The 22,662-nt window shown below is 48.0% G+C and overlaps 1 protein-coding gene across 1 annotated transcript in view; it reads left to right on the top strand.

Moving 5' to 3' along the window:
• The window catches only part of HGSNAT (heparan-alpha-glucosaminide N-acetyltransferase), a 48,572-nt gene extending 27,398 nt beyond the window's left edge, over positions 1–21,174 (top strand). Inside the window, exons 6-18 of the mRNA XM_082608422.1 lie at positions 4,727–4,796; positions 5,459–5,556; positions 7,220–7,296; positions 7,895–7,925; positions 9,352–9,512; positions 10,625–10,740; positions 12,878–12,999; positions 13,362–13,488; positions 14,565–14,651; positions 16,339–16,416; positions 17,014–17,084; positions 17,174–17,286; positions 18,176–21,174. Of these exons, the coding sequence (XP_082464548.1) occupies positions 4,727–4,796; positions 5,459–5,556; positions 7,220–7,296; positions 7,895–7,925; positions 9,352–9,512; positions 10,625–10,740; positions 12,878–12,999; positions 13,362–13,488; positions 14,565–14,651; positions 16,339–16,416; positions 17,014–17,084; positions 17,174–17,286; positions 18,176–18,357 (1,333 nt within the window). The 3' untranslated portion in view covers positions 18,358–21,174. The remainder of the gene's footprint in view (positions 1–4,726; positions 4,797–5,458; positions 5,557–7,219; positions 7,297–7,894; positions 7,926–9,351; positions 9,513–10,624; positions 10,741–12,877; positions 13,000–13,361; positions 13,489–14,564; positions 14,652–16,338; positions 16,417–17,013; positions 17,085–17,173; positions 17,287–18,175) is intronic.
• Positions 21,175–22,662: the final 1,488 nt, after the last annotated feature.

Below are 22,662 nucleotides of genomic sequence, written 5' to 3'. Positions count from 1 at the left end.
TCTGATTCCTCCAGCTCTGGTTTTTTCCCTCAGGACTGCTTTGGCTATTCGGCGTCTTTTGTGTCTCCATACAAATTTTAAGATGATTTGTTCTAGTTCCATAAAAAATGCCATTGGTTATTTGATAGGGATTGCATTGAATCTGTAGATTTCTTTGGGTAGTATAGTCATTTCCCCAATATTGATTCTTCCAATCCAAGAACATGGTATATCTCTCCATCTGTTTGTATTGTCATTAATTTCTTTCATCAGTGTCTTATAGTTTTCTGCATACAGGTCTTTTGTCTCCTTAGGTAGGTTTATTCCTAGGTGTTCCTAGGTATTTTGTTGCAGTGGTAAATGGGATTGTTTCCTTAATTTCTCTTTCTCATTTTGCATTGAGAGTGTACAGGAATGCGAGAGGTTTTTGTGCATTACTTTTGTATCCTGCAACCTTACCAAATTCATTGATTGGTTCTTGTAGTTTTCTGGTGGCATCTTTTAGGTTTTCTATGTAGAGTAACATGTCATCTGCAAACAGTGACAGTTTTACTTCATTTCCAATCTGTATTCCTTTTGTTTCTTTTTCTTCTCTGATTGCTGTGGCTAGGACTTCCAAAACTATGTTGAATAATAGTGGCAAGAGTGGACATCCTTGTCTTGTTCTTGATCTTACAGGAAATGCTTTCAGTTTTTCACCATTGAGAATGATGTTTGCTGTGGGTTTGTCTTATATGGCCTTTATTATGTTGAGGTAGGTTTCCTCTGTGCTCTCTTTTGGGAGAGTTTTTTATCATAAATTGGTGTTGAATTTTGTCAAAAGCTTTTTCTGCATCTATTGAGATGATCATACAGTTTTCCTTCTTCAGTTTATTAATATGGTGTATCACATTGATTGATTTGCGTATATTGCAGAACCCTTGCATCCCTGGGATAAATCCCACTTGATCATGGTGTATGATCCTTTTAATGTGTTGTTGGATTCTGTTTGCTAGTATTTTGTTGAGGATTTCTGCATCTATATTCATTGGTGATATTGGTCTGTAATTTTCTTTTTTTGTAGTGTCTTTGTCTGGTTTGGGTATCAGGGTGATGGTGGCCTCATAGAATGATTTTAGGAGTGTTCCTTCCTCTGCAGTTTTTTGGAAGAGTTTTAGAAGGATGAGTGTTAGCTCTTCTCTAAATGTTTGATAGAATTCACCTGTGAAGCCATCTGGTCCTGGATGTTTGTTTGTTGGAAGATTTTTGATCACAGTTTCTATTTCATTACTTGTGATTGGTCTGTTCATATTTTCTGTTTCTTCCTGGTTCAGTCTTGGAAGGTTATACCTTTCTAAGAATAGGTCCATTTCTTCCAGGTTGTCCATTTCATTGGCATAGAGTTGCTTGTAGTAGTCTCTTAGGATGCTTTGTATATCTGCATTGTCTGTTGTAACTTCTCCTTTTTCATTTCTAATTTTATTGATTTGAGTCCTCTCCCTCTTTTTCTTGATGAGTCTGGCTAATCGTGTATCAATTTTGCTTATCTTCTCAAAGAAGCAGCTTTTAGTTTTATTGATCTTTGCTATTGTTTTCTTCATTTCTATTTCAATTATTTCTGCTCTGATCTTTATGATTTCCTTTCTTCTACTAACTTTGGCTTTTGTTTGTTCTTTCTCTAGTTCCTTTTGGTGTAAGGTTAGATTCTTTATTTGAGATTTTTCTTTTTTTTGAGGTAGGCTTGTATTGCTATAAACTTCCCTATTAGAACTGCGTTTGCTGCATCCCATGGGTTTTGGATCATTGTGTTTTCATTGTAATTTGTCTCTAGGTATTTTCTGATTTCCTCTTTGATTTCTTCAGTGATCTCTTGGTGATTTAGTAACATATTGTTTAGCCTCCATGTGTTTGTGTTTTGTATGTTTTTTTTCCTGCAGTTGATTTCTCATCTCATAGCATTGTGGTCAGAAAAGATGCTTGATATGATTTCAATTTTCTTAAATTTACTGAGGCTTGATTAGTGACCCAGGGTGTGATCTGTCCTGGAGAATGTTCCATGTGCACTTTAGAAGAAAGTGTGATCTGCTGGTTTTGGATGCAATGTCCTATAAATGTCAATTAAATCTGTCTGGTCTGTTGTGTCATTTAAAGCTTGTGTTTCCTTATTAATTTTCAGTTTGGATCATCTGTCCATTGGTGTAAGTGAGGTGTTAAAGTCCCCCAATATTATTGTGTTACTGTCGATTTCCTCTTTTATAGCTGTTAGCAGTTGCCTTATGTATTGAGGTGCTCCTATGTTGGGGTGCATATATATTTATAATTGTTCTATCTTCTTCTTGGTTTGATCCCTTGATCATTATGTAGTGTCCTTCCTTGTCTCTTGTAACAGTCTTTATTTTAAAGTCTATTTTGTCTGATCTGAGAATTGATGCTCCAGCTTTCTTTTGATTTCCATTTGCATGGAATATCTTTTTCCATCCCCTCACTCTCAGTCTGTATGTGTCCCTAGGTCTGAAGTGGGTCTCTTGTAGACAGGATATATATGGGTCTTTTTTTTTTATCCATTCAGCGAGCCTGTGTCTTTTGGTTGGAGCATTTAATCCATTCACGTTTAAGGTAATTATTGATATGTATGTTCCTATGACCATTTTCTTAATTGTTATGGGTTTGTTTTTGTAAGTGCTTTTCTTCTTTTGTGTTTCCCACTTAGAGAAGTTCCTTTAGCATTTGTTGTAGAGCTGGTTTGGTGGTGCTGAATTCTCTTAGCTTTTGCTTGTCTATAAAGCTTTTGATTTCTCCATCTAATCTGAATGAGATTCTTGCTGGGTAGAGTAATCTTGGTTGTAGGTTCTTCCCTTTCATCACTTTAAATATATCATGACACTCCCTTCTGGCTTGTAGAGTTTCTTCTGAGAAATCAGCTATTAACCTTATGGGAGTTCCCTTGTATGTTATTTGTCATTCTTCCCTTGTTCCTTTCAATAATTTTTCTTTGTCTTTAGTTTTTGTCAGTTTGATTACCATGTGTCTCGGCGTGTTTCTCCTTGGGTTTACCCTGCCTGGGACTTTTTGCGCTTCCTGGACTTGGGTGGCTATTTCCTTTCCTGTGTTAGGGAAGTTTTCGACTATCATCTCTTCAAATATTTTCTCGGGTCCTTTCTGTCTCTCTTCTCCTCCCGGGACCCCTATAATGCAAATGTTGTTGCGTTTAATGTTGTCCCAGAGGTCTCTTAGGCTGTCTTCATTTCTTTTCATTCTTTTTTCTTTAGTCTGTTCCACAGCAGTGAATTCCACCATTCTGTCCTCCAGGTCACTTATCCGTTCTTCTGCCTCAGTTATTCTGCTATTCCTTCTAGTGTAGTTTTCATTTCAGTTATTGTATTGTTCATCTCTGTCTGTTTGTTCTTTAATTCTTCTAGGTGTTTTAATTTAATTCTTCTAATTCTTTGTTAAACAGTTCTTGCATCTTCTCGATCTTTGCCTCCATTCTTTTTCCGAGGTCCTGGATCATCTTCACTGTCATTATTCTAAATTCTTTTTCTGGAAGGTTGCCCATCTCCATTTCATTTAGTTGTTTTTCTGGGGTTTTATCTTGTTCCTTCATCTGGTACATAGCCCTCTGCCTTTTCATCTTGTCTGTCTTTCTGTGAATGTGGTTTATGTTCCACAGGCTGCAGGATTGTAGTTCTTCTTGCTTCTGCTGTCTGCCCTCTGGTGGATGAGGCTATCTAAGAGGCTTGTGCAGGCTTCCTGATGCGAGGGACTGGTGGTGGGTAGAGCTGTGTGTTGCTCTGGTGGGCAGAGCTCAGTAAAACTTTAATCCGCTTGTCTTCTGATGGGTGGGGCTGGGCTCCCTCCCTGTTGGTTGTTTTGCCTGAGGCGACCCAACACTGGAGCCTACCCGGGCTCTTTGGTGGGGCTAATGGCGGACTCTGCGAGGGCTCATGCCAAGGAGTACTTCCCAGAACTTCTGCTGCCAGTGTCCTTGTCCTCACGGTAAGACACAGCCACCCCCCGCCTCTGCAGGAGACCCTCCAACACTAGCAGGTAAATATGGTTCAGTCTCCTATGGTGTCACTGCTCCTTCCCCTGGGTCCCTATGTGCACACTGCTTTGTGTGTGCCCTCCAAGGGTGGTGTCTGTTTCCCCCAGTCCTGTCGAAGTCCTGTCATCAAATCCCACTAGGCTTCAAAGTCTGATTCTCTAGGAATTCCTCCTCCCCTTGCCAGACAACCAGGTTGGGAAGCCTGACGTGGGGCTCAGAACCTTCACTCCAGTGGGTGGACTTCTGCAGTATAAGTGTTCTCCAGTTTATGAGTCACCCACCCAGCAGTTATGGGATTTGATTTTATTGTGATTGCGCCCCCCCATCTCATTGTGGCTTCTCCTTTGTCTTTGGATGTGGGGTGTATTTTTTGGTGAGTTCCAGTGTCTTCCTGTCGATGATTGTTCAGCAGTTAGTTGTGATTCTGGTGTTCTCGTAGGAGGGAGTGAGCGCACGTCCTTGTACTCTGCCATCTTCCTCACAACACCCTTGAACGAAAGCTCTGTCTTTATTCCTGTCTCATAGATCAGGAGACCATGCTATAAGGGTGAAGCATTTGAAAGTACTTGGATTTCTACTTCTGTTTCATTAAAACACTTTTAAATGTTTAATTCTTTGACTGGTGTAGAATGTGAACTTTAAATTAATTTCCTTTCAATATGATACCATTCTGAAAATTCTGCCGAGGAAAACAAATTAACCAGCCCTTTTATTTATTTATAGCTTGGAAGACTGTCATGATTGGATCTCTAAAGCCATAAATTCTCAGGAAACTGATGGCCTCATCAATTCTGTGAGTTGTTAAAACGCATTGTGTGTGCTCTGGGTGTTTTCCTGGATTTGGATTTACAGTCTGATATTTAGTAATCTTAATTATCTCATGCTGTGCAAGGCCAGGTCATGTATCCTGCCTTCTTGGTAAACAGCAGTCCTCGCTGGCCCCATGAAGGGTGCCCCCCCCAATCCCTGTCTTTGTGAGGCTTGAGCTTGAGCTGCTTTGTGATGCTGGGTGTGGAGATGGTTTTCACTCTTCAGGCAGCACTGTTGAATCAATCCGTTTAAGTAGAGAGTATCAAGATGAAGACAAAAGAGTGAGAGACATCAGTATTAAATCTATACATGGGATGGCCTGCTGTGATGATTAAACATACTGTCTGTGTTAATTGATTAATTATGGACATATCTGTGTCCACTTATGGACACACTTGCTGGTACTGTTGCTCCTTTGTGGTCATTTATCAGCATGGCCACCGAGAGCTCGGCAGGAGGCACATAAACCAAATAAAGTGAAAAACCTAACCTCTAGGTGGAGTCTTTACAAAAGCAAATTAAAGTATTATCCAGAGCAATGATCCTTGACTTTCACTCTGCTAATTTTTTCCCTAAAACACAGGAAAGTGTAGTTTACTCTTCTGTATTATGAACTGTTTGCATTTTTCTCCTCTTTTCCGGCAGGAGCTGGGGTCTCCGAGCAGGGCGGGCGACCCCCCACCAGAGGCCTGGCGTCCGTCGGCGGCCCCCCTGCGCCTCCGCTGCGTGGACACGTTCCGCGGGTACGTGGGCTCCCTGGTGACACGTGGGCACAGGTGGCCTCGGGTGGCACGTTCACAAGTCCACCCAGTTGCAGCGGGAGGCATTTCATGTGCCTTTTACTCTCTAGGCTAGAAAGGATTTCCTGCCCTAAAGAGAAATCGGCGGCCTCTCCTGACTTGAAACCTGTCACGAGAGCCAGGGTGACGTGTCCCTGGAGGGCAGTGGTGGGAGAGGCCGGAGCTGCCTCCCCTGGGGCCCAGGTGCTGCTGAGAAAGCCACTCGCACGTGTGAGCGGCTGCCCGAGGGCCCCGTGTCCGCTCAGCCCTGGACCGATGGGCCGGTGCCCCAGTCTGGAAACGGAACCCGGGGCAGCCCTCGGCCTCCTCCACCATTCGCACAGCAGCTCGGACATCAACTAATAGCAGATCCACAGAGTCCTGCAGTAAATTGTCATTTTCCAGTTCTGGGAAAAGAATGAAGGCCAGGACCAAGCTCTGAAAATAGAGTCTAAGACTGTGTGGCTGAAAAGCAATGTCTAGGTGTCAGGCTTCTGTTTCTCCCACTGAGGCCTTTCAGACTCCAGTGATAACCTGATAACTCTGACCCAGCTTCTCGAGCTCTGAGTGCTCCTGTTGTGTATCCAAAGCCAGGCAGTAATAACAGTCATGATACTAATAATAACCACTGCTCACAGTTTTGCGTCCTCATGGTATATGCCAAGCACTGTTCCAGCTTGTCTTAATTTCTTTAATCTCTTAGCAATCCTATGAAGTATATACTTTTAATAATACACCTGCTTCACAGATAAAAAAATTGAGCCACAGAGGAGTAAGTTGGGCTCCAGAGTGCCCACAAATCACCCACTGACATACTAACGTTTTTTTGTCTTTTTTTGCGGTACGCGGGCCTCTCACCGCCGTGGCCTCTCCTGTTGCAGAGCACAGGCTCCGGATGCGCAGGCTCAGTGGCCATGGCTCATGGGCCCAGCCGCTTGGCGGTATGTGGGGTCTTCCCGAACTGGGGCACGAACCCGTATCCCCTGCATCGGCAGGCGGACTCCCAACCACTGCGCCACCAGGGAAACCCCATACTAACGTTTTTATTCCCCATATTCTGAGAAATTAGCAGCAAACAACAGCACATGCAGAATCTGTTTTATTGTCTTCCTCTTTCTTTCGGAGATGTTCACAGGTGGACGGGAGTTGACATTGATTAAGTGCTAACATGTTTCAAGCACCGTTGAGGTGCTGTGATGTACGTTACTCTCCATCGTGGTGCCCGTGGTCCCCGGGTCAGGGGTGTCCCTCCTCACAGAGAACTGACGAGGGGCTCGCCTGAGGTCCAATGGCTCCTAAGAGAGAGGGACCCAGGGCTTGACCCTAAAGACTGTCCCCTCCCACTACACTTCTTTTACCTGAGACATCTAAGTAATTAGCACAAAGTGGCGTGATCGGGAATGTTTTGCACCATTTTCTAGTTACACAGTTCAGCGTTGGTGTGAGACATCATGTTGGAAATGTTGGCAGAGAGGACTGTAGCGCGGGGTCCTAACCGTGATGGTTAGAAGTGCGAGTCTCCTGCTCTTTAAGTGTCTGCTTGTACCACGATGGCACCTGTGTCCTGCAGCCGGGCCACCCTTGTCACATGCCCAGGCCCTGAGAGCGCATCTTTGTGGCTTTGCAGGATCGCTCTCATCCTCATGGTCTTCGTGAACTACGGAGGCGGGAGATACTGGTACTTCAAGCACGCGAGCTGGAACGGTAAGACACCGCCGAGAGGTCGCCTTGGTGACGCGGGCCCTCTGAGAGCTGCGGGTAGGAGGGCTCCTTGGCGTCCCCCAGGGGTTCTGGAGGTGAGCCCCACAGAGGCCCCTTAGGTCATTCTGTCAGCCTTCAGTTCTGTTCTTCCTTTCATGTGCTCTGGCTCTGAGATGCTTTGCTGTCATCACGTTGTAAACGATCCTTGTCCTCTTCTAGGTGTGCCCTGTACCTCAGCCGCGTGGGCGTCCTGCCCCGAGACTCATGGTCCTCCTGGGGATGCCATGGAGCTGGGGGTGGTCTGAGTGGTGCTGAATAGTGGCTGTGAATCTGGCTGGGGGGTTGGTTTAGGGTGGGTTTTGAGTAAGATCTGCCTAGGATCACAGATTGTCCGCATACTTCTCTGTGGTGCTCCCACAGCAGGGGTGCTCTCAGGTAGCACCCGGGCTGGCCCCTGGCTGCAGAGTCCAGGGAGCTCGGTGCTGCTTCACAAGGTTTTCCCAGGACTCGCCCCGTCAGTGTGAGATGGAAGCCGTCCTGGGTCAGGGAGCACCGACGTTCCAGGTCCTTTCCTCACTGCCGTGCTTGTGTTCTTCTGCAGGGCTGACGGTGGCTGACCTTGTGTTCCCGTGGTGAGTTGCAAATCCGCCATCCGCTCTTCGTAGCCCATCTGCAAAGTTTTGTTTTCAGCGGATGCTGGAACTTCCCAACACCAGCCTTGAGTTCCGGGCTGCGGGCCTGTGTTGCCCACAGGTGATGGCGTGATGAGGTCCTTCCAAAAGCCGGGTTCCTGAATTGTTCTGACACTTGGCCTCGTGCTTATCTAAGACATGTGAGAATAAAAGACTGCTGATTTCAGAGGGAACATTTTATTAGTGTGGATATGATGTACAAGATCCTGGAATCTCGTAGGAAATCATAACTTCTGAATATTCCACTAATCCTGAAAATAAATTTAAACATCTTAGTTCCTAAAAGGTATGCAGTATATCAGTATCGGAATTCTGATAAGTATGTAGCAGTTAAGGATAGTAATAAGTTACACTTTAAAATAATAGTGGAGGACTTCCCTGGTGGCACAGTGGTTAAGAACCTGCCTGCCAATGCAGGGGGCACAGGTTCGAGCCCTGGTCCAGGAAGATCCCACATGCTGCGGAGCAACTGAGCCCGTGCACCACAACTACTGAGCCTGCGCTCTAGAGCCCATGAGCCAGAACTACTGAGCCCACGAGCCACAACTACTGAAGCCTGTGTGCCTAGAGCCCGTGCTCCGCAGTAAGAGAAACCACCGCAATGAGAAGCCCGCGCACCACAACGAAGAGGAGCCCCCACTCGCCACAGCCAGAGAAAGCCCGCGCGCAGCAACAAAGACCCAATGCAGCCAAAAATAAATAAAGAAAGAAAGAAAATAAAATAAATAATAGTGGAACACCCTGCTCTGCCCAGAGCATTCCCCTGCTGAGGGACTCTGGCCCCTGCACAACGTGGCTTTTGTGTCTTTGCTGAGATGCTTTGAGCAACTTGCCTCCATCATTTATAGGCAGGACCAGCCACTGGTTTACGTCTTTGGTCCCCAGTGTTTCACTGCTACTGTGAACTCAGGTTTATCTGAGTGGGGGAGGAGTTCCTTTTGTTTTAATTGACATATAGTTGATGTACAATATTATATAAGTTACAGGTGTACAATATAGGGATTCACAATTTTTAAAGGGTCCACTCCATTTATAGTTATTATAAAATATTGGTATTCCCTATGTTGTACCATACATCCTTGTAGCTTATTTTATACCTAGTGGTTTGTCTGTCTTTGATGGAAGGCTTGTCCATGGAAGCTGCAGTCAGTCCCGAAGGATCTCCCCCTAAGGCAGGACGAGAAGGTGCACAGTCCTTCCAGCCCAACATCCTGATTCTCCACCACTAAACTGGATGTGGTTTCAATCGTCGGTTTCTTTCAAAAATCACATGTTGTTTCTCTTATGTAGTAGGTTATAAAATACTAATGACATAAAGACAAAAAAGTTGAAAGTGGCCATCTAGTAATAGCTGTTGTTTTTTTAGGTTTGTGTTTATTATGGGATCTTCGATCTTTCTGTCAATGACTTCCGTTCTGCAGCGGGGATGCTCAAAATTCAGATTGCTGGGGAAAATTGCGTGGAGGAGTTTCCTGTTAATCTGTATAGGAATCGTCATTGTGAACCCCAATTATTGCCTTGGTCCACGTAAGTGTTTTTTCCCCTCTGTTAGAATGTATTCAGGTTGAAATAGGGAAACGATGTGTTAGAATTTGAAAGAAATGCAGTTTCTCCATCTCATGTACCTGCAAAAAGAACAGTTACTAGAAAAGTATATCTAACACTTGTATGACTTTGGGCATTATTATTATTACTATCTTGGAATTTTAGGCCTGGGAGGTGCCACCAAGTCCACTCAAACCCTTCCGTACAAAGGAAGACCCCGGGGCTGGGAGAGTGAGGTGCTGTGTCCGTGTGTAGTGAAGGTCAGAGCAGGGGCCAGACCAGGCCACGGGTTCTCAGAGTCACCCTCCTGCCGCTTTGGTTGCATCAGCTTTCACAGTAAGGCTGTTGTTTAGGGGTCCACCTTGCCGTCACCTGAATGCCCCCGGGCTGCGGGAAAGGTATGACATCTCTGTCACTGAGTGGCGTGAGAGGGACAGGAAAGCTGAGGGAAGGATGTGAGCCCTGTTCTGGGGACCAGTGTTGGAACCGGGGAAGGCAGTGGCCACTGTCCTCAAGGGGCTTACGGTGTCATTAGTAGAAAGAAGACGTCCTTATCCAGGCAGGTGCCAGGTGAACCCCTCAGGCAAGAAGCACTAAGGCTTCAGGCGACGGGAGGAGGTGAGGTGCTAAGCGAAGGTGTCACAGGAAAGTCCATTCGATGGATCACCCGACAGAGGGCCGCTGCTCCCAGGAGGACACACTGCGGGGGTCCTTACAGGGTTACCCTCGGGTAATGATACAGTCACGTAGCCTGCAAGGCAGGGACAGTCTGCGGCCTGCGCTGGGTCTGCAGGTTCCTGCTGGATGTGAGTTGAGTCCACACTCCTGATGGGAAAGGCCGGGGTGGGGCGGGGCAGGGCTTCAGGGCCGAGGGCGTCTGCGCTTTATCCCCACACCGAGCCGGACCCTTGCTCTTAGCCCAGCTTCACTGCCGTGTGTGAGCCAGGCCCTTGACCACGTGTGTTTCCATCTCCAGGAGCTTAACTTCCTCAGGTGCAATGGAAGTCTGTCTCCCCCCTCAGGAAACAGTGGTGTTGTCTTGGGGTGAAGTGAGCAGTGCTGGCTGACACCCCCGTACCCTGTGCATCCCGCAGTGTCCTGGGAGAAGGCGCGCATCCCCGGCGTGCTCCAGCGGCTCGGGGGCACCTACTTCGTGGTCGCCGTGTTGGAGCTGCTCTTTGCCAAGCCCGTGCCTGAGATCTGCACCTCGGTGAGAAACCCTGCATTAAAAAAGGGGGAGAGGTCCCTGTTCAGGTGCTAGAACTTTCTTTAGTTTTGAGTGCAGTAGCAGAGATTACAAGACTCTTTAACTCAAACACATTCTTTTTTCTCTTTAATTAGTTATTTTTATTTAGTCTTTATATCAGTCTTTTTTTTTATTGTGGTAAAAAACACATAACATGAGATCTACCCTCTTAACACATATTTCAGTTTCCATTAACCAAATGAATGTGATGGCATTAAATAACATCACCATCTTCTAGTTGGCTGGTCCAGCCTCTTGGGAGAATTACTGCCAGTTTTTCAATTTCCTGGTGGTAAAGATACATAAAAACCTCACAGAACATTTCAGTGTCTATACACATGCTGCAGGGAGGTTCGACTTGGGCAGTGCCAAGGTCGGTCCAGGAGATGACAGTTCCGCCCTGGGCTGCTTCCTGTTTCTTCTTTGTAAGAAGTATGTGAGCATCTCACCTCTTTTGTAATTTCTTTCTGTCTTATTATAAATTGCTGAGTTGAGTTTACTCAGATGACAACTATTTTTTTTCCCCCAACGGAAGTAAAACTTCAGGTGGAAATGTTTAAATTCTTCCATTTGGGGTCCTACTTCACAGTAAGTTAATAAAGCTGTATTTGTTGTCCATCTCCTTCCTGTGTGGGTAACTAGCAAATTCATCACTGAATCCCAGGTTCTCTTGGTTTTTCCTGTAACGATCCCTCGGTTTTACGTTCTTGGAGCACACTTACACTTCACGCCTTCACACCGCGCCCCCCGACCCCCACTGGCGCACCTGTGCCCTCTGCTGTAGTTTACGGAAGGCACGCAGGGGCTCCACGTGCACATGTGAACCTGACCTTGCTGGCTGTGGGGGACCGGAGGGTCTGCGAGGCTCATCCAGGTCCCACAGTGGAGCCCAGGGCTGGGGGGACACCAGGAGTGGGGGGCTGCACCTCTCCTTCCCTCAACCAGAAGAGCTCCAAAAGCTTAAATTTTATTTTCCTTTTTTAAAATATAGCTGTATTTCTTTTAATTTCATTTCATTTATTTATTTTTGGCTGTGTTGGGTCTTTGTTGCTGCGTGCGGGCTTTCTCTAGTTGCAGCGAGCAGGGGCTACTCTTCGTTGCTGCACGCGGGCTTCTCATTGTGGTGGCTTCTCTTGTTGCGGAGCACGGGCTCTAGGTGCGTGGGCTTCAGTAGTTGTGGCTCGCGGGCTCTAGAGCGCAGGCTCAGTAGTTGGGGCGCACGGGCTTAGTTGCAGCACGGCATGTAGGATTTTCCCGGACCAGGGCTCGAACCCGTGTCCCCTGCATTGGCAGGCGGATTCTTAACCACTGCGCCACCAGGGAAGTCCCTTTATTTCTTTTTAAAATAATAGCTTTATTGAGATATAATTCACATACCATAAAGCTTACACATTTGAGGCGTAAAACTGAGGGATATTTAGTATATTCACGGAGTCGTGCAGTCATCACCACTGTCTAATTCTAGAACAATTTCTTTATCCCCCAAAACACCCTGTCCTCACTACCAGCCACTCTCCAGCCCCAGGTCCCCCCAGCCCTAGGCAGCCCCTAATCTACTCTCTGTCTGTAGATCTGCCTGTTCTGGGCATGTCATAGAAATGAATTATAGAATATGTGGCTTTTTGTGTCTGGCCTCTTTCGTTCAGCAGAATATGTTTTGAGGCTTATCCACGTTATACCATCAGTACTTGATTCCTTTTTACTTCTGAATAATATTCCATTTTATGAATGTACCACATTTTGTCTTCAGTCATCAGGTGATGGATATTTGACGTTTCCACTTTCTGAATATTACGCATAACGATTCTATGTCCATTTGTGTACAGGTTTTTGTACGAACATCTCTTTTCAGATCTCTTGGGTATAGGAGTGGAATTGTCCACTGATTTCTTCTTAACTGGCCTTTTACTGTGCTATCTCATAGAGATGAAGCATCTGGACCACATACCACATATGGAATAAACACGCGTCTATTTTGTGTTACTACCATAAAGGCCAAGAGGAGCGTCACAGAGAATTTTCTGAGTACATGTCCTGCACTGTGTGTTGTTTCCCATTCCACTTGCGTTTAATTCACGTTTTTTATGCCCTGCCCCTGCAGGAGAGAAGCTGCTTTTCTCTGCTGGACGTCACATCCAGCTGGCCCCAGTGGCTCTTCATCCTGATGCTGGAAGGCGTTTGGCTGGCCTTGACCTTCTTCTTACCTGTTCCCGGATGCCCTACGTGAGCCAGCCCTGCGGGAACCCCCTTTTTGCCAAGTCCGAGCCCCTGGGTTACAGCTGTCGGGTTTCCCACATTGGGACCTCCCTTCCTCTCTCTCTTCTCCCCTTGTGTGGGAGGGGGTTTGGGCACGTGTCCAGAGGCCTGTCTCCGTGAGGTTTTCCAGGGTCGGTGGGACGGACGTTGGGCCCCCGCCTTACCCCTCGGGCAGCCGTCGAGTCAGGGGCCCCGCAGTGGACGTGCATGGCGCCCCAGGGTCGTCAGGCTGGTGGGTGTTTGCAGCTCTTTGTGGGCACGCACGTCACCGGTGTACATCCCCCCGCTCCTAAGTCTGGTGGGTAAAGTGCATGTTCTCGCTTCCCCAGCGGCTATCTGGGCCCCGGGGGCCTCGGAGATTGGGGCAAGTATCCGAATTGCACGGGAGGCGCTGCCGGCTACATTGACCGCCTGCTCCTGGGAGACCATCACCTTTACCAGCATCCTTCCTCAGCTGTGAGTGAGCCCGGCTCTGACTTGGAACCGGACGCTGAGGGGAAGGAAGGGAAAGAACCAACTCCGAACTGTGTCCGTGAAACAGACTCTGGTGGAAGGAAGTTTTAGTCGAGAAGTTGGCTGACTTTACAGACTTCAGTTTAATGTTGGTTGTGGGCGGCGTGTAGACGTTTCTTTGGCTGTTAAAGTGAGACTGCCTGGTGTCAGGTGTGCAGCAAGGTGCTTTCTTGTACATCTCAGGTATGGGGACAGCTTCCCGTGAGGGAGGTCTGTCAGGCAGTGCTTTTGGGATCAGCACGTGTGGGGCTGGAGGAAGCAGGACGGGGCAGTGGGGACAGCCACACGCAGGCCCCCGCTGGTCTCCTGGGGGCTGGGGCGGCCCCTCAGGGTTGTTCTCAGTGGGGTGAGGGACCAGGCCCTAGACATCCCTGGTGGGATGTGATGGCCTGGCCAGGGGGCGACTCCTGAGGGACAGCTCTCTTCAGGGACAAATCCAGAAGCTGCTGAGAGCTTTGGGCCATGAATACATCTAGCAGCCGGGGGAGTGGATGCTTTAGTTGCAAAAGGGGTGGGGTGGGCAGGCAGGGGCCAGATAGCTGGGCAGTGCCTTCCAGCACCCACCGCAATGACTGGTTCCAAATTTCTGCCGTTTCTACAGTAACGATTTCTTTTATAATGAAATAATACAAAGGTATTTTTCTTATCGTTATTTGCCTTAAAAGAAGAAAGGAAGCTGCCGATGTTACCGTAGGGTTGGCCGCAAAGAGTAAACCTGAAAATTAGAAGGTGTCATGTGTGGTGTTTGAAGCTGGTTAGGGACGTGTAGTGTCACAGCCACAGGGCCCAGCATGGTGTCCCGTGTGGGGAGAGTGCCACATGCCAGAGTGTCACATGCCACACACTTTCTTGGCCAGAAGTATTCTGCCCGTCATCCCCATAAGTTAGCAGTGAATTTCTGCAGCAAAACCAAAAATGTTGAATACTGGGGTGTATCCAAGTTTGCATTTTGTCTATGAGTTGTTGTGTGCTTTTTGTGATCCTTGGGTGAGTCCCGCCTTCTTGTCCTGCCCTGTCAGGTGCTTTATCACACCGAGGTGGCCTACGATCCAGAAGGCATCCTGGGGACCATCAACTCCATCGTGATGGCGTTTTTAGGAGTTCAGGTATTTGTTCATTTCATGAGAATGCGTGTTCCTGACAGTTCGTGATTATTGATTCATTACTAATCCAAAAACCATTTGATTAAAATAAGTGACTGGAAGCACATCTTCTGTGTTTCAGACCTAATAAATTCTGTTTATATTTGACAGGTTGTCAAAACCAGAGGTTGCTAAAATTTAGCACTTTCGAATAATTAGGTATAATTCCTATATTCTCCAAAGAAGTTATTCATATGGCTCATCTCGGTAGTGGGTGCACAGCAGCCCCTGGCTGAGAGGGGTCCCTGCTGGGCTGGCAGTCTTTGGAAGGTCACCTGTCACCTTATGTGTACAGTTGACACGGTTTCAGGTTATGCCTATTTTATGCCAGAGTCAGTACAGGTTGTTCTTGGTTTCTCTCACATGCAGTTTTGTTAGGATTCTGAGCAGTCTAGATTTTCCTTGCTGAAATTCTCCTTACTGGTGTTTGAAACTGTTATTTGAGGGGAGATGACGGGGAGGAGAAAGACCGGGTCCAGCCTCCTGGGGGGGCCTCTGCAACGGTAAAAATGCTCCGCGTGTGCTGTCCACGTGGCCGCTGAGTCCTCAGACGTGGCTGGTCTGACGGAGGAACTGGTTTTTAACTTTATGTCATTTAAATTTAAACTGAAATTGTCACAGGTGGCCAGTGGCTCCCACGTGGGACAGTGCAGGTCTACAGCATATACATTTTGGCGATTAAATAATTTCCTATTTAGAGATACTGCCTTTCTCTCTGCGGCACTTTAGAGTTTACACTGGGTGCTTTTATTCATAAATGCATTTAATCCGCCCATATGCTCTCCAGGTAAATCTGCGCCTGCAGGAGCAGCAGGGGTGGGTGGTGCGGAGTACAGACTGGCGCTGGTGCCTGGACTTGACCCCACCTACTAGCTGGGTCATCCCGGGAGGGTTACTGCACCCTCTGTGACTCAGTGGCACCTAAATAAGTAGTCGCACCTAAATCAGTTAATTCACATAAGGTTCTAAGACCAGGACATTCATAAATTTTAGCTATTATGTTATTATGAACACTTTCTCTGATGTTTTCAGAAATTAATTCCTAATTTGCAGGGGGCGGGGCTATGCAAAGTCCAGATTTTTCTGTTTTTAAAGTGTTTCCCTGCCTCTGCGTCCACGCTGTTTTGTCCCTCTTCTGTACCCCTGCCAGGCTGGGCCATCTAGCAGGCCAGCCTGAGCTGGTCCCGTGTCACTTTGGGGGGGGGGGAGTGACTTTCCTTGGCTCCCATCACCTGTGGGAGAAAGCTCGTGCCTACCTGCTCCCACCTTCCCACCTCTGCCCACCCCCGGCCTTTCTGAATTACCTGCAGCACCTCGGGGAGGCTGTGCGTTTTCACCCATGTGACACACTCCTGTGCATGCTGTTCCTTCCTGCCCAGATACTGTTCCAGCTTTGAGCTCATATCCTCAGCCTGGCGGTACCTCCTCTGCTCATCCCCTTCCCTCCTTCCTTCCCTCCCTCCCTCCCTCCCCAGTGGTCCCTGTGCCTCTAGGCCTCCACTAGCCAAGGGCAGGGGTACCGTTCATCCCCTTGTAACCCCAGTGCCTGCAGGTGAGTCTGCCTGTCGAGAGGTTAGGACAGTGGATGAGTACGAAATAAGAACACATCGTAGGCGATTCTCTTGGTCATACCGTGCGTTTTCTTCCCCAGGCAGGGAAAATACTTCTGTATTACAAGGATCAGACCAAAGGCATCCTGATCAGATTCGCTGCCTGGGGTTGTTTTCTTGTAAGTAGCGGATGGTCCTCACTGAAATTCCTTCTCTTCACACATACACATTTCAAAGACATCAAATGTTTAGTGACCAGCCGTGGGATAGACAGCAGCTGTCACTTCACATCAGTAACATTCTTCACTTGAATATCAGAGAGGAAAAGTCTCGACACCTAAGCTCTCAGGTTGATTTTCTTAGGAAAATGTCTTTATAAATAAGTCAGTGAAGATATGAGGAAATGGAGCGGAGGTGTGGGTTCTGGTGGGGACCTTTGCCAGAAGGACCAGGCCAATGATAACAGGTTCATTGGGGGCAAAAGATAAGCTTGGCTGTTCCTTTCACCCCTGACCTGGCAGTCCTGTTTCCTCCACAGATTCACTCCAGTTGATCAGTTCGTTTACCTTTAACTCAGAGTAATGCTGAAAAGAGGTTTTTGGAGGACATTTTTAGTTACACATCTTAAAAATGTTTTTCCAGTTAAAAGAATAAAACGGAGGGCGCAGTTTTCAGCCTTCCCTAAGCAATTAAGTCACTCCTGTTTTTCAGTTTTGAACCACAATTGTTTCTTGAGATGATGTAAAAAACTTTAACATCTTTCTCCCCGCTTCTAGGGGTTTATTTCTGTTGCTTTGACAAAGGCTTCCGAAAATGAAGGCTTTATTCCAGTAAACAAAAACCTCTGGTAGGTACAGAAAGCCTGTCGTTTTCACATCTGGTCGGGCTGGCGTTGGATGTGCTCTCTGGAGCCCTGAGACACCCCCTGTCCCCCAGGTCCGTCTCCTATGTCACCACGCTGAGCTCCTTTGCCTTCTTCATCCTGCTGGTCCTGTACCCCGTTGTGGACGTGAAGGGGCTGTGGACGGGAACCCCGTTCTTCTACCCTGGTGAGTCCCCCCACCAACCAGCCCCAGGCCTCGTGGAGGAGGGGACCCAGCGGACGGGCCAGAGGCCGTGGGTGCCGGGTGTGTCCAAGGTGCCGGCCGAGGGGGTCCGAGGGGGTCCATGCAGGGCGTCGCTGGGCCTCTCCCCGAGCAGTGCCACCCCGTTTTACCATTTAGGTTGTGGGATCATCAATGCACCCCTCAGGCCGCTTCAGGCACGTTATCCAGTCCCTCGAGCTCCACAAACAGGGCTGTGCTTTCTCATGTAAACCCCCTGCCCTGCAGGCGGTGCCTAAGAGACACCACGCGGAGATGCACGGGTTCTGCCCAAGACTAGAGACAGCAGGTGACTTCAGTGACTCGTTTCAGCCCCGAGTCCAGTAACAGTTACGCTCGTTGGTCCTCAAGTTTTCTGTGTAGAGAATATAAATTAATAATTCTGGGCTTCCCTGGTGGCGCAGTGGTTGAGAGTCCGCCTGCCGATGCAGGGGACACAGGTTCGTGCCCCGGTCCTGGAAGATCCCACATGCCGCAGAGCGGCTGGGCCCGTGAGCCATGGCCGCTGAGCCTGCGCGTCCGGAGCCTGTGCTCCTCAACGGGAGAGGCCACAAGAGTGAGAGGCCCGCGTACCGCAAAAAAAAATAAATTAAAAATAAATTAATTAATTAATAAATGAATAATTCTGGCTTTCCTTTCAAATTTGGTATTCCAGAATTACACTTACCAAAGGAATGTTTTCTAATAATTTTTGGATAAGGTTTACACTCAGATCTCTAAGATTCGCATCACTTATTTTTTGACGTAGCCAATAACAAGTGGGCATTTTTTCTTTTTTCACTGAACTAAAGGCAAATTTCAAGAGTTAAGTCGATAACCAGCTGTGTTTCCCCAGGAATGAACTCAATCTTGGTGTACGTGGGCCACGAGGTCTTCGCCAACTACTTCCCCTTCCAGTGGAGGCTGGGGGACAACCAGTCACACAAGGAACATCTCGTTCAGAACATAGTTGCCACTGCGCTCTGGGTGCTCATCGCTTACGTTCTCTATAAGAAGAAGGTGTTTTGGAAGATCTGAGGCCCCAGCTGAGACGTGTTGCTGGCAGATGACAGGGCCTGGGGCATCATGAAAAGGAGCCATTCGTTATAAAACTGCGTATTTCCAGGTTATTGGGGGAGATGCGGACGTGCTCAGTCTGGTTGATTATCGGACGTGGCTCATCCGACTCTGTGTACGTGAGCCTCAGACATCTGAAACGTAATTGTCTTTTCTCTCCATCTTCTGTAGAAATGGATGCCTTTGCGGCTTCATTCTAAGGATTTCTCCTTTCATTTTTCACAAGGGAGTTAACCAGGCCATTTTGCTTCTGTGACCACCTAAGGTCTGACCTTACTGATCCTCTTTCCTGCAGACTGTCTTTCTGTGCTGGTCCACGCCGACCAAGATACCACCATTTCTGTTGTGTCTGACTGTGAACATAGTCTAATATATTTCAGTTACATACAGTTTAGTATTTCAAGAAATTCCAAGTAATCTCCTTTCAGATCTGTAAGGAACTGGTGGGTCCAAAAAAATGCCTTTCTGTCAGAAGCCATTTTCTCCTTTTCCTCACTTGAAAAACAAGTGAAACAGTAGATGTGTTATTCCCAGCCACCCTTGCATATACCTATCTCTCTACCCAGCCACCTCCTGCCTGTCTGTCTTTCTGTCTGTGTGTCTGGGTGGTAGCTGGTCCCCCAGGCCATCCTCTGTCTCTAGGAAGAGAGAGAAGCTCAAGGTCTCGGCTGGGCTCCTGCTGTGGCGTCCTTGCCGGGTCAGACGCGAGGCAGGTCCCCTCACAACGAGGGACACAGTGCTGCCCGCTCAGCTCCCCTCCAGCTCTGAGACCCAGTGGGGTGGGAGACATCGGTGGCATTTCTGAAATCCTTAGAAAAATAATTTTGTTACAGAAAACTCTTCAAAATAAACGAGAAGTTTAAAAAACTCTCATCAGAGTAACTCTTTTCAGAATGACCCTCCACAGTGGAGGCAGCTTTCCTGCTTGGAATCACCAAGCTGAAGAATTGTTTCTCAGCAGTGAAGGAGGAGACCACAGAGGACTGGCACTCCCGTTCTGCAGCGTCCTACTTGGGGATTTTCTGTGAGAATTCCACGTGGAAGGAAGATGTGGCAATAGGTTGTACTTCGGAGCATCCTTGCGTGGTGCGACGGGTTCACTTCGACCTGTCCCCTGATGTCAGCTATCACCCTGCATGGATAGTGAGTTTCCAGCTACCCCGTCACTACCCGAACTCTCATCCCAACTTGTACCTGTCCACCTGGGTGTCTGCCAGCATTCAGGCTCCCCCCTCCACATTCTCTTCTCGAACACAAGCCTTTCCAGCTTGGATGGTCCCAGCTCTGCGGACAGGTGACCCTCTGTCTCTCAGATAAAACTGTCTTTCACCCGCTTTACCTCCTCTCTCCCCCTTTCCCACGTTCAGTCATTGCCAAGTTGTCTCAGGTCTCACGGTTACTGCCTGTTACTCTTGCCCAGATGCCAAGAGGAATCATTTTTCAACTGGCCTCCTTCCCTCGGTCCCTCCTTCTGTAAAGTCACTGTCCACTGCCCCAGATTGCACTTCCTAAACAGAGCTTGACTCACACCACCTCCTTATAAGCACGTGCACTGAAGTTGGAACAGCTTTGCTGGCAGGTAGAGCCGACCTCCGCTGAGCCCAGCACACCTTCTCGGCTCCCTACCAGCCCCCTGGACCCAGCCTGCTACTTGCAGCCCCGTCAGCTGCCTCCTGCCCCTGAGTTTGCTTAGTCCCCTTAATTTTCTCCCATCGACCCTTGACCTATCACATTTGCTCCCTGCTTCTAAGGCACCTTCTGTAATCTCTTAGTCTTGTCCCTAAGTAATATTTTCTTCCTCTGGGTTCGCGTAATATCTGATGAGGCTCAATCTCGTGGCACTTGTTGCTCTCTGCCTTGTTTGACAGTGATTTGGGTACATGACCAGTTTCCCACGCTGACCTGTGAGCTTGTGGAGGATAAGGCACATTCTTCATGCGCGGCACAGTGGCCCATGCAGAGCAGGCGCTAAATAAACGTGAAAGCAAAATGGGGTGGTGGGTTTGCTTTTCATAGGTAAAATTTCGCGTGTATCTGGAGCTAATGTGTGTGTGTGCGCACGAGTGCACGTGGGGAGAGCTGTCATCTTTGAGGAAACCCCTCTCTTGCGGCGCGCCTTTGTGGGTGGTCATGGCTATGTCATCCCAAATCTCAGCAGGTAAGGCTGAGCTGGGCCTCTCCAGAAGCAGTTTTCCAGTCGGGGTGTCCATCGGTTAGGATGTCTTGAGCCGGACGGAGCAGGAACTCCCCATCCAGCTGGGTTATAAGGAGAGCATTGCACATAAGTGGTCCCACGGCGGGGGGGCTCCTGCTCAGCCAGGTCGCCTCACAGCCGAGATGCCCACCCCGTTGCCATCACGACACACACACGTGCTTGGCCAGTACCACGAGGGAGGGAGCGGGTATCCCCTCTGCCTCATAACGTTATTGGCCGGAAAACGCTCCCCAAACTGTGCAAAACCAGCCGTGACAAGGGAGCTTGGGCTGGCCTGGCCCGGGGCTGAGTGGGGACAGCTGGCACCTCCCTGGGGAGGGCAGGGAGTGTGCAGGGTGAGTGGTGGAGTGGGACATGGCGGTGGGGACAACCCTGTGCAGCGGTGGCTGCAGAAAACTCATGTCATAGCGCGTCCTGTGGGGAAGTTGGGTGGAGTCCTTGGGTAACAGCAGAAAGTACTGTCCTCGAGTGGGGATGTAATAATTTGATATTGTTTATTCATTTTTTGCACTTATATTCCTAATTCCGCTTTATAATTAGGTGAATAAACTGCTGCTCTTACACTTTACCTCACTTCATTCTGGCCCATAAAGGGCCTCTTTGATAAATGCACAATAATACGGTTTGTATCAGATGGTATCAGCTTAAATGAAAGTCAACATACTAGTTTTTGTTTTTCCTTTAATGTAGTCCTGTTTTCCAAATAACTGGGGGCAACAAATGGACTTTGAGAAATTTTCTCAACAAATCAAACTGCCTTTCAGAAAGAGATTTCCATCCATTGTAAAAAACTAGGGGTAGATCTTTAAAAATCCTAAGCAGAACGCTGTAACAGCCATGGCCCTATGAACAATGCAGCTTCTGAGGTTTTAAACACACCTTTTGTTTAAACTTTGAAATTAGGCGGGAAAGCGCATCGCCAGTGGTTGTCTTCAGCTGCATATCTGTGTAATCTGTTCACTGGTGTAGCAAGCCACCATTTTTCTCCCGGTAATCAGTTTTTGTTGGGCATTAGTTCCAAAACATTGTTTTTCTTCAGGCTACATGCCTTTCCAATTTCAAAGTTGATAGAAATGCTAGATGTTTGCGTCATGTCATAAGATGCTCCAGACCCTGTAACCCCCTTATCTAATTATGTATGTGCAAACACCGCGCCAGATACAAGATGCCAGCATCCCGCTAGCTTTTCTTTGCAGAATCCATCCCAAACGCAGCTGTAAGGACAGCTGGCCTCACTGCAGGGCCGAGCCCACGGCTTCCCACGGTGTCCATTACCATCTCGGGTCTGGTGGGATTCTGTCCTGACTGCTGGATTTTCTCTACAGAGGTCGGTTCTTTTTCTGCTTTTCCCACCTTTCATGGCTGTTCGTTCTTGCATTTTATCTTATTAGAGGTCACACCCTTCCACTTCGATAAATAAAGAGTTTTTCTTCTATTTGATTAAACTCTGTATGTCATTTGGCTTGTAAAGTGGTACCTCCATCCAAATCCTGCCTGTTACAGCTGTGCCCAGGAGACGGCTCACATCAGTTTAACACATCACAGGCAAAGCCGGCCCTTGTCAAAGATGAGCAAAGCCAGAGGCTGCTAAAGCGGTGAGGGCAATGGAAAAAGGGTCCAGCGTGATCGGAACTAGCTTCCTGAAACAAAAGGCTGGAGTTGGAAAGGCTGACTGGCTTTGGAAAGGCACTGGGAGCTGGGACGGGATTGGTCCACGTGACTGGGCCACCTGGGTTTGTTCACTGGCGCTTTTACGGAGGAGAAACAAACATCTATCCTTATGGCAGGAGGCGGTGGTGCCACATGAAGCAAGGTACCCACGGAATTAGTCCCCATCCTCCCCGGATGTTTACATTTCAGAGAGGGCTCCTGGAGGAAACAGTTCTGGGGCGCAGTCTCACGTCTCAGAGAACAGAGGGAGGGCTGAGCCCTGCAAGCTTTCTACAGGAGCAAAGAGTAAATTCTGGCGGTGGCAGCTTTCTCAGGCAGACGTTTGAAGGGCGCTGGGGTCATCCCGGGACACTCCTTCAGCTGCTGGACGGCGGCTGCCC

The sequence above is a fragment of the Mesoplodon mirus genome (assembly GCF_964341445.2).
Source record: "Mesoplodon mirus genome assembly, chromosome: 20".
Classification (NCBI taxonomy): domain Eukaryota; kingdom Metazoa; phylum Chordata; class Mammalia; order Artiodactyla; family Ziphiidae; genus Mesoplodon; species Mesoplodon mirus.
This window is presented reverse-complemented; position numbering and strand designations above follow the sequence as displayed.